Consider the following 12,089-nt stretch of genomic DNA (forward strand, 5'->3'; position numbering starts at 1 on the left):
AATATTGTCAAAGTGAAAAACATTGGCTTTGGTCCATTCCACTGCCCTAGATTCATAGGCAAAGGCGTTGAACTGAACACTGCTACAATTTTCACTGAAGTATACACAAACTTATACATATATTTTAATGAGCTGACTCTTTCAAGGCCAAGCTACTGTTCAGGATAAACAAATATAGATATAGATCCAAAAGATATCTCAGATCAAACATGATGTGGATGATATAAGTCTCTTGAAGGTAGGTATGTCCCTTTGGACTTTTTTTTTTTTCAGAAAGATCTGGTTCCTTCCCTTTTCCTTCCATGTTTCCTCTTTTTTGTTCCATTATTCTCCACCAGTATAATTTGATCTTCCCATAATCCATTTCTCCTGACTTGCAATTTGAGTTTTTTCTTGGATCTAAACATTACTTAACAGTTTTACTCAGCCTAGTCTGATTATTAACATTCCATTTGCATTGTTTCCTTGCTTCAGAAGTTTCCCAGAATTTATTTTCCCTCCTCAGATTCTAAAGAAGCCCTGGAACTCAAAAAACTTGAATTTGGATATTATCCAAATATAAATTGTTAAGGCTTACTAAGATTACTGAAAGAGCTTTCAGCAAAAACAACTAATATTTAACTTCCTAAGAACTGCATGTTAAGTTTTTGGTTGCTTGGTTGTTTTCAAATCTTTGTCCATAAAGTTCACATTCAGTTCTATTTGTTTTTGGCTGAAGATATCAAGAGCTTCCTTTAGATAAGGTTCTATAATTTTCAATTTTGGATTTGGGGTTTATTTTGGGGGTAGGAGGAGGTTTGTTGTGGGGGGGGGAATTGTTCTTTTTTTCACTATTGGGTTCTGGCAAGTTATTTAACATTCTTATTATTCATTAAAAAGTAATCAACACTGCCTTTAACTTGGCCATTTTTCAATAGAAAAGCTTATATTGATGTCTTCTCTAGCAATATCATTATCTAGAATCTCATAAACACTACTGTAAATACTTTTTGCAGTGTATTCAAATAATTTAGATCAAATAAGACAACCTCTAAGAATTCCTAGAGTAAATTATGCCTTTGAACATCACTTTATTGTTTGTTATTTTTAAAAGGTCAATGTAAAGACTGTCAAGAAATAAACATTCAGGTGTACTTGGAAGAACATGAGAGAAACTGATAAACAGATCGCAACACACCAATTAAAATGTATTTCCAAGATAAAGGTATGGAATCTATTAAATTATTATCTGAGCATATATGTAGCAATTTGAACAGTACCTTGAAATTATTTTTATTTGGTTGGTTTATCTAATAGAAATTACAAATTATATAGTCACCAGTTATTTCAAAGAAACACGACATTACTTTGTAAATTTAGGTGCCTCTGTGTGGCACTACTATTGCAAAGATTTTTATCAAAAATACTTGGAGTAGGAAACCATTCAAAAGGTATAGGGATTTTTATTTAGTTTAGAAGCAAATTTCATGGGAGAATCATTATTCTATAGAAAATATTGGATTCTATGATCTCATTTTTAAAATGTTGCACTTTAGATTATCAGGTTCACATTTTGATCCAGTGTAGGGTTTTGGTTTGTTTTTTGTTTTTTCTGTTTGTTTTGTTTTTAAAGGGCGGCAAAATGGAATAGTAGCATATTGTTCATATAATTATAATTCTCCACAATAATTTAGTACAAGTGCTTTATCCAGATTTGCCAGTATGCTAATTTTACCATCAAAATGTCTATTCTCGTTATGTTTTTGTTTCCATGGCAGCCTTCAGTATTTGACTTTGCAGACACTTTTCCTCCCATTCCTATGGGACCCAAATTAAACTGTCTTTTCTTTTTATTGGTATTATCCGGGTATTTTTCTGAATTCTTGACAGCCATTAAGTAGAAATGGTTTCTACCTAGACACTATTATCAATATGCTTTTTCTGAAATGATTGCTTACTATCATTCAGGTATAGGTAAGAAAAATCTATACATAACAAAGAGAAATGGAAAATTAAGATGAATATTTAGATAACAACTACATCAAAACTGGAGTGTTTTTCTTATCACTGTTTTGCATGTGAAGATGTATATATCTATATACCATAGACCTATGATTAGATATATAGATAACATATAGATACATATATATCAATATACTCATAAAATGTCTTTTAACACACTTTGGTTTTTGTTTTGCTAAATCTCCAGGAAAATCTATTTATTTATTGAAAGTGATCTCAAATTCAATCTTACACCATTGATTTCATGCCAAAATATCTGTTTTGGTCACTAATGCAAATAAAAGATTTTAATCTGGAGCAAAGAAGATAATTAAATCATTATCTGTTTTAAAATGTCAGGCTATTGAGAATATAAACTAATCGAGAATATAAAGAGAGATAATTGAGAATATCAGCTAATTGAGAATATAAAATCAAAATACTAAGAACAGTTTTAAAACTTAATTTGTTTCCAGGGACTTTTCATCACATAAAACATGGGAACAGTTCATATGTATATGTGTGTGTGTGTGTGTGTGTGTATATATATGTGTGTGTGTGTGTGTGTGTGTGTGTGTGTATGTATATGTATTTTTTCACTGGGCATATGTCAATAATAACATTTGGAAAAATCTGTATGAGTTGGTGGTACTGTAAGTAGTGTGCAACCAAATTTTCCAAATAATTTAGACAAGAAGAACTTTTGACACATGAACAAGAGCCACAAGTCATGGATGGGGTGTGATTTGAGTCTAGAAAGAGTACCTAAATTTTTAGTTTTACAGATTTATTTAAATGTAAATATAAACTGTGGGCCAATGTATCTAATTTGCTTGCTTGCATGATCCAAATTTCAAAAGCAATGCAGGATCATGTAATTTCTTTGGATGAATTTGCATTTGACTAGAAAATTGACATAAAGCCCCATTTAATCAACCTATGCTTTTTAAAAAATGCTACACTGATACAGAGATCAAAAAATGCTTCTGGAAGTGATTGTTAGATATGAGATAGAATTAAAGTATTGTTTATTAAATATGATCAATAGTCTATTATGGCAACTATATGAAACAATGAGTTTTCTCCTCCTTAAATAGTGGTTGTTACATGGAGAGAAAAAAGTGTAGTAGAGATGTAGCTAGATCATGTGGTGGTTGTACCTAAGGTCAGGAAAACCTGAATTCAAATCCCATGTCAGATACTTGCTAACTGGGTAACCCTATACAAGTTGCTTAAATTCTGTTTTCTTCAGTTTTCTCAGCTGTAAAATGGAGATAAATAATACCTATTGCCCAGAGTTGTTGTGAGGATCATATAAAATAATATTTGTAAATCCCTTAGTACAGTGGCTGGCACATAATAGATGTTGTACAAATGCTAATTATTGTTATTATTACTTGTAGGCAGCTGGATGGACAGTGGATAGAGTGCCAGGCCTGAAGTTAGGGAAGACTGAACTTTCTGAGTTCAAATTTGGCTTAATGAGGAAATAGTATTCATTCATTCTAAGGAAATCAACTTTATAACTAAATTATAAAAATCCAATACATTAAAAAAAACTTGTTAAATTTATAGGAAAATAATATTTATTTCCCCTTATTTTTTCCCAGGTGTTTCTATTGGCATTGATATGTGCTTATATCTCCAAAACATTGTCTGGATCTTTTCTAAATTCCATCCTTACTCAACTGGAAAGGCAATTTAATCTCTCAACAACTCTGGTTGGACTTATTAATGGAAGTTTTGAAATAGGTAATTGTTTGTGTTTACAATGTTAATTATTATTTATTTACAGTGGATATAAAATATCTTTAAATCTTTGTCATATGCCTGTCTTCAAGATCTGCTTGGGAAGGTAAGTTTAAGGTAAATGTTCTCTTTAATTATATTGGGAATTTATTTCAAAACAAAGTATTCTTAAAAGTACTGCATATGCCAGTTGATCTATCTTGGTTCTACCTTAGTCATACTGCCCCAGTAGTATCAAAATTTGCAAAAAAATAAATTGGTTAAGACTCCTACTTTCTATTCTGCTAATTTGAGAATTTTAGATTTTGAGACATATTTATCCACTTATTTTAAATCCCAAGCTTTGTTGGCATATAATTGAGTATGAAGGATAACCTTGGCAAAGTGACTAGAGAGTTGAAAACAGAGGTAAGAAAATTTTCATGCAAATATTGCATTCAGTACATATTAGCTAGTTGATCCTAGGTAAGTCACAATTACTCAATGACCAGGGAACTTTCTGAGACTATAAATTGCAATGTAAGTGCAAATAGAAGGAATGTTCTTATGGGAGGTTCCCTATCCTGGTGAAATCAGAAGTTTAGGTTCCCTTCTCCACAATATATCAACTATCTACACCGAGTAGTGTAGACTACATTTAAATGTAATAATTTCTTTTTTTAAGGGAATAGAACATTCAAATCTATGATTTTATTGGAGTAGGGAATTAACACAGAAAATTAACTAATCATTCATCAGTGTTAAAAAAAAAATTACAGAGAAGGTAAAGACTGGACTTAAAATCGGTCATGAAGAGATAATGTGTGACCTTAGAAAAGATCAATTTCAGTAGAATTTTGGAGACAGAAGTCATATTGGAAGAGCTAAAGAGAGAAAGGATAGTGAAGTAGTAGTACTGAGCATAGACAGCTTTTTTGAGAAGTTTATCAATGATGAGGATAAAGATGGGATAGTAATTGGTTAGTCTAGCACATATTGAGGAGGTTTGGGCAACTTGACTAATTAAATGTAGATGGCAAATAGTGATAAAAAAAGACATTAAAGATATATAAAAGAGTGGCATGATTACCTAGGAATTACCTTGGGTACTAAGAATTTAAGTAAATTGCCCAGGGTTCTTGCAACCAAAATGAATCGAGATAGAACTTGAACCCAAATTTTGCTGGCATTTAAGTTGCTTTTCTAGTCACCATATCATGTTGCTCCTCATCATCTGATATGGGTATCATCTTGCTGTCTTTTATAATTTGATTAGATTATAACTTTAAAAACATTAGAAAATTGTTTTTCTAATTTTCTCTAAAATCCATTTCCCTTTCTAATATGCCACACTGTCTCCCTCTCATTCTTCATGGTATAATCAGGAGTATGAAGTGGGAAAAAAAACTATATTTAGATTTAATATGAAAAAAAGAATCCCAACAATTTAACATATGTAAAAGTAGAATGGACTGCTTCAGGATGTAATAGCTTTTTATCATTTGGGGTTCTTATGCAGAGGATCAATGATCATGTATTGGGTAGATTTTTGTGTTGCTTCTTATTCAAATATAGATGAGACTGGCACTGGGATTTCAGAGATTCCTTGAAGCTCAGATTGTCTGATGCTAGATTCTTAGCAAGCCATAAGTTATTTCCACTAGAATATCTAATCTTTTGAAGAATTTTTTTTGAAGCAGCCCCATCCCACTTTGGATGCCTTTAGTTATTCATTCATATCTTTGTTCATTTATTCAATAAGTAGACATTAGTTAATGTTAGGATAAAGATCCATGCTAGGACCTGTGGAGTATACAAACATGAAAAAGTCATAGTTCCTATTCTCAATAAGCTTATCCCTATGTGCTCATGAAATTTTTAAAATTTCTTTTTCAAATTTTACTATTTCTCAGGCTGCGCTGACATCTTTCGTTGAGAGAAAGGTTAGCTTACCACTGCTTAAGTAGAGAAGAGAATATGCTTTTATTAAGTACCTATTATGTGCCAGGCACTGTGCTAAGTGCTATTCAAATGTTGCCTTATTTGATCCTCTTAAACATTGAGAGGTAGGTGATATTATTACACCCATTTTTCAATTGAGGAAACTGAGGCAGACAGAGATTAAATGATTTGCACAAGAAAACACAAACTAGTAAGTGTCTGAGGTCAGATATGTATTCATATCTTCCTAACTCCAGGCCCATGCTCTATCCACTCTGCTATCCAGCTACCCTTAACAATGAATATAATAAATATATTGTGGGGGAAGGAAGTTGTTATCAAATAAACACTACAGTCTGGAGGACCCAGAATAAAATAGTTTATGGTCTAGGAGTTCTAATGACAGAGAATTCTCTTATTACAGAGTGACTCGGTATTAAAAAATCTTTACACTTTTATTTCCTGTTTTAAAATTTGCAAAAAATTCTACAAAGTATTTAACAATCAAATTGTATTATATCCAGCCCTTACAACAATTCAATGAAGTAGTTGGGAAGGTTTTGTTTTTGTTTTTGTTTTTGCCTTTACTTTCACAAAATCCAAGAGAAAGAGAATTGCTCAGGTGAAATAAAACTATTTGTCTGATGTCATTCATTTAGTAAATTACAGAAGCTAGACTAAAAACCAGGTTCACTAATCCTATTTTCTACAGGATACATTTTCAAGTTGCCCCAGTTACTAGGGCCCTGCTATCAGATTACTTCCCATCTACTCGGTGTATTGTATCTTCTATGAACCTGGACATTTACATCAATCAATAAATAAATATATTATGCACCAGGCACTGTTCTCTGTCATCTCCACAATTCAAATTGAACTTGTTGAGCCCAGGAACTGTTTTTGACTTCCTTTTCTCAGTCCTTAGCACAGTGGCTAGCATACAGTAATAGCCTAATCAATTCTTGCTTATTGATAAATCACTATTATTTCAGAGTATTTAGACTTTCCAAAGGTATTGTTTTTCTTCAGATTCCTGCATTTTCAAAAGATATTCTCTGAGTCTCTGATTTTAAATCACACTTTGTCTTTAGAAATGGAAACACATGTTCTTTTTCCTAGGGAATCTTTTGCTGATAGTATTTGTGAGTTACTTTGGAACAAAAATGCATAGACCTATGTTGATTGCTATGGGGTGCATGACTATGGGCATCGGATGCTTTTTGCAGTCATTACCTCATTTCTTAATGGATCCGTAAGTATTTCAATATCCTGATGACTCGATATATTTTTCACCTTTAATAAATGAAGTTTGTGATTTACTTTTGCAGAAACAGTTTTTTTAATAGTAGAAAAACCACTGGAAAGAGACTTAGAAAGAATGACTTCTTTTTCACCACCTTGCAAAATGACCTTGCCCTTTCACTTCAGCTTTCATGGTTACATAATTTTCTCATTTGTAGACCAATGCTTAAACTCATTTTCTATTATGGGATTAAAAGTTTTTTTTTAATACAATGCTTTTCCAGAATTAAATGAAAATAGGTATTTCTTTTTCCAGGACCTTTAGAATATAGTGTTATGTTGTCTACATAAAGACATCATTCTTTTTTCTTTCTGGTGGATTTAACTTTCTTGTTAGCTCTACTTAAATCATTTTATTATTATTAAAATATTAGATAATAATAAGTAAAATGATATAAAAGTATACTAGATGATACCATAAAATCAGTAAGGTATTGAAAATGCACTATGGATAATACACAAAGCTGTAATCCAGAAACTTGTGTACTAAGAGTTAACTGGAAAGGGTAGATGTAAATTTACATTAAGAAAAAGGTTTCCATCAATTATACCTTATTATGATGATGATAAGCAATGTGGAAAACTTTATTTATTGTACCTTACTGGATTTGGGTAAGATCTACCAAGTATATCTAATAATGATAAAGTTAGTAATCTGGCCAATGTTCATATTTCCTTTATTAGCAACTTTAAAATATTTTCTTTTCAAATAGATATGAATATGAGACTACAGTTTCAAAGACATCTAACTCTTCAAGTAATTTCCTGTGCATAAGAAAGGAAACTCAGATTATCACACCAACAGAAGATCCCTCAGGTGGCCTATTTCTCTTATGCCCCATTTTCTGTGCCTTTGAAATTCGCTGGTACTCTGGGCCTTTTGAATGAGATAATATATCTTGAATTAAAATGTGTAGTTTGGTGAGTGAGGTGAATTTGTAGAAGAAACACAGTATAGTAGAGAGGCAGTCTGCTTTGAAGTCTCATCTCTGATACAATTATTATACAATTATATTATATAATATAATTATTATACAATTATACAAATATTATACAATTATTATACAATCTCTGATACAAAAACAACATTTAAATCAGTGCCCTCAGGCAACAGATTGCTTACAATCTAAGATTTATAATAATTGTAGAGTGGTGGCTTATATGCTTTGGTGGAAACAGTTTCTTCCTAAATAATTGCCTCTGTCAATGAAATTATGGGTTCCTGCTATAGCAAATGAAGAAAAGATCTCTTCTTAGAAAAAGAAACAATCATTAAAGATATCTTAACAGTTAACATCTTAATCATGAATGAAGAAAAGCAATTCTTGTCTAATCTCTAAACTTGTTCTAAATATGAAGATCAAGGTATGTTTAGGATAAGGAATAAAGAATTTTTAGAAGTTTAGACAAATAGTTGTGATCACTTCTGACTCAATTCAAGTTGTTATAGAGAAAGGTGAGTTATTTAAGAGACAAAGATTCAAAGATTCAAGGGAATTGAATTATATTTCTTTTCTTTTTAACAGGGGAGAATCAGGAAGTTATAGGGTAATCCTATTTCACCTTGTGACTTTTCTCCTTTTTTTTCTTCTTGCTGTTCTCTTAATAATCATTGTCTAGTTCAGTCAGTTCCTCCAGTAAACTACCAACTCCAGCTATCATGAATGCTGATCTCTGCTCCTCCATGGTGTGCTATAATGGTAAATTGTCAAAACTGAAGTAACTGAAGCCATTGTGATCCTCATTTCAAGTACTTCCAAATGGCTTCTTCACCAATGGTAGATAATACTATTAAAGGTATTAAAGGAGGCTATCCTTACCAAAGGCAACCTCATATTCCTCACTGAACTATTTCTAGGTTGGCTTTAGAAGTACAGGTAGGTGTGTGCTACAAAGATCAACAAGATTTTCTTCATTTGGTAGTGCTTCATGACACGTTTCTTTAGCCATTCCTCAGTTTTAGCAGCACTTTAAAGTGAAGGGTTTTTTACTTGTGTCCTGAACTAAATATCAATATACATACCTTAGAATAGAATACACATCTTAAAGCAGATCTGATTTCTCAAAGCAACCCTGAAACTGATTTCATTCTGCCCAGATTGATAGGATCAGGCATACATTTATTTTCTTAATTTTATTTTAATTATATATTATCTTTTCCAATTACATATAAAAATGTCTTTCAACATTTATTTTGCTAGATTTTGAGTTCCAATTTTTTTCCTCCCTCCTTTACTCTCCTACTTTTCACTCTAACAAACAATCTGATATAGGTTATACATGTACATTCATTTTTAACATATTCCTATATGGGTCATATTGAGAAAGAAAAATCAAAAGTGAAGAGAAAAACCATGAGAAAGGAAAAAATGAAAATAGTATGCTTCCATCCACATTCAGGTGCCATAATTCTCTTTCTAGATGCAGATGGCATTTTCCATCCAAAGTTTACTGGAATTGCTTTGGATCATTCTTTAAGATTATAATTTTCAAAGAGATTTCTTTTGATTTAAAAAAATAGAAAGGTTGAGGGGAATGATGAATGATGAAAATGATGAAATTTACTTTCAGATCATGTCATTGTATTATTAGTTTTACTTTATTGTATTGATTTGTTATGGAGATCTCTCAAGAAATGGATCTGACTACATTATCCCCATAATAAAATCTACTGACTATTTTTTAAATTATAATTTTCAGAGAAATTAATAATTTTCATTGGCAGAGAAAAACATTCACTGGGAACCCTCCATACTGAAAATCATAGATCTGGTTTTTAAAATATTTTTTAAATTATCCCTATAATTTTAAAATTAATTTAAAACATTACTACTGTGATTTTAATAGTCTTTCTACAAAAATGACAATTTTGTATAAATTGAAAATATGTGAATCGAGTTGTAGTTCAATTGTCCTCTATAATGCTTAAAATATCTTACATACCTAAACTAAAACTTACACAAAAGATTAAGCAATTTGGCTGGGGTCACAGAACCAAAGAGGGAGAGATAGGAAAATTAAAATCAGCTTTCTCTCCAATGGGCCATATAGCCATTGATTTAATTGTTGCAGATGTATAAATAGCATCAAGGAAGGAGACTATCTCCTTCCCCTCATTATTTCCTCACACATATACCTTGTTTCCTAAAAATGTTCAGTCATTCATGAGAATAGACCAGGACAGTTTTTTTTTCCCCTTGGCTTCCTTCTGAAGCATTTTTCTGTTTGAGCAAATATACCAGAATTAGTATTATTATGGAAAGAGTAAAAGGAATAAAAGGATCTGGGCTTGAAACCTAGCTCTTTTATTTACACTACATATACATATGTATTCACATATGTATATATTTGTGTATGTATATGTATAGCATAATGCATATAAATAAAATTTATTTTATATCATCTATCTATTAAAGATACTTTATACTATAGATACTATAAATAGATACTTATCCATTTATCTATTTGGGTCTAAGTAGAGACATCAATTTATCTGTTTAGGTCTAAATATAAACATTGACGTAGACACAGACATAGACAAAGATGTAGATAGAAATACATAGAGATAGTCATAGAGATAAAGAAAAAGAAAAAGAGATGATCTCTCTTTTCTCACTTTTAAAACAATATGATTGGATTAAATAGCCTCTAAGGTCCCTTCCATCTCTAAATCTATGATCTTATGATAAGATGATGTATAAGATTATTTTTCCCCATGTTCTAGATCCTTTTGCCTAATGACCTATTTCTTTTACTGGGATATTTATAATAGAAGTGTTATGGTCATATAGAATAAATCTTGAAATCTTTTACTTTTAAAATTTAGAAGCACTGTAATCACTTTTAAAATCAACATCAAAAATTCTATCACAGATTCTTCCTTTTCTTTTTGACTTGCAGACTGTACAAATGAAGTCAAATCATCAATGTGGCTATATGTATTAGTAGGAAATATAATACGTGGAATTGGTGAAACTCCCATCAAACCTTTGGGCATTTCCTATATAGAAGATTTTGCCCAAACTGAAAATTCTCCTTTATATATTGGTAAGTTTGAAAATTCAATTGTGTGTTGTTTCACTGAGTTAAAAAATAATTCTAATGCTGTTGTTTGGTTATTATTTATTACTTAATGTATAATTTCTCCCTCCAATCTTCCCTAAAGCTAACCAATTTCCTACTTAAAAATAGAAGACTATCCAAATTGACAAAGTCCATTCATGTCCTCAGGCATTTCTCTAAACAAATCATTTTGAAATCATGATTTGTATGTCACGCAATTAAGATTCCAGAGTTTAGAGAGCAATCCACTTAACAATTGTCTTCATCAAATCTAACAGTAATCATGACTTTCACCCTAACTCTGGAGGATCAGTTTCTTAAAACCATTTAAGCCCTTTTTGACCACTCTTTTTAAAGATACTTTTTTTTCATATGATTAAAGGTGAACTCAAACAAATACACCTTTTACTTCTGATCATTATCCTAATCTGGTGAATGTACATCAATGAAGAGTTATTTACCCTTGCCCAAATGACCAATTTAATTCATTCAGGACCCCTCCTGAGCTGATCTAGAGAGAGGGGAGCAGGACATTGTTTTAGACTTGATCAAGTTTAAGAAGATTTACAAGACTGTCCTCTCAGACAAGTCTAAAAGCTTTAGACTAGGATAATTTTAAATATGCTTTCTTAATATTTCTAAGGAGAATATGAGAATAGTATGCCTCCACACAGATGACTCTCAAATCTATATTTTCTGTTGTTTAGAATGTGCCTGTAATTGTTTACAGAACATTTATACTTACAATGCCAATTGGTAACAACTGAGTTCAAAACAATTCTTTCCTGTCTTTCCATTACTGTCAATGCGCCAGTTCATAATTACCAATTTAGCCAAAATTTTCTAGAAGTTATCTCCTATTTCTACCTGTCTTTCATTGTCCCTTCCACAACCAAAAATAAACATATGTCATAGTTCCATAGTGTCCTCCTATACCAGGTTGACTGTCTCTACTCTTGTTCAATTCTTAACACCTTCATAATTACCTCCTTTCTAGATTTCCATAATTTTTTACTTAATGGATTCTCTGCTTGTAGTTGTTTGTCCTCCACACTCTATACTATGTAAACTGCTGG

At 31.4% G+C, this 12,089-nt stretch overlaps 1 protein-coding gene across 2 annotated transcripts in view; it reads left to right on the forward strand.

The window, feature by feature from the left end:
* The window catches only part of SLCO1A2 (solute carrier organic anion transporter family member 1A2), a 45,424-nt gene continuing 33,335 nt past the window's right edge, over nt 1-12,089 (forward strand). Inside the window, exons 1-6 of one of the 2 annotated variants that reach the window (XM_031938426.1) lie at nt 1-238; nt 1,094-1,204; nt 3,591-3,732; nt 6,769-6,901; nt 7,665-7,768; nt 10,852-10,998. In XM_031938426.1, the coding sequence (XP_031794286.1) occupies nt 1,145-1,204; nt 3,591-3,732; nt 6,769-6,901; nt 7,665-7,768; nt 10,852-10,998 (586 nt within the window). In that variant the 5' untranslated portion in view covers nt 1-238; nt 1,094-1,144. Of the gene's footprint in view, nt 239-616; nt 744-1,093; nt 1,205-3,590; nt 3,733-6,768; nt 6,902-7,664; nt 7,769-10,851; nt 10,999-12,089 lie in introns of those variants that run through there. The other variant, XM_003771160.4, reaches the window with a different exon arrangement.

The sequence above is a fragment of the Sarcophilus harrisii genome, chromosome 5, assembly GCF_902635505.1.
Source record: "Sarcophilus harrisii chromosome 5, mSarHar1.11, whole genome shotgun sequence".
Lineage (NCBI taxonomy): Eukaryota > Metazoa > Chordata > Mammalia > Dasyuromorphia > Dasyuridae > Sarcophilus > Sarcophilus harrisii.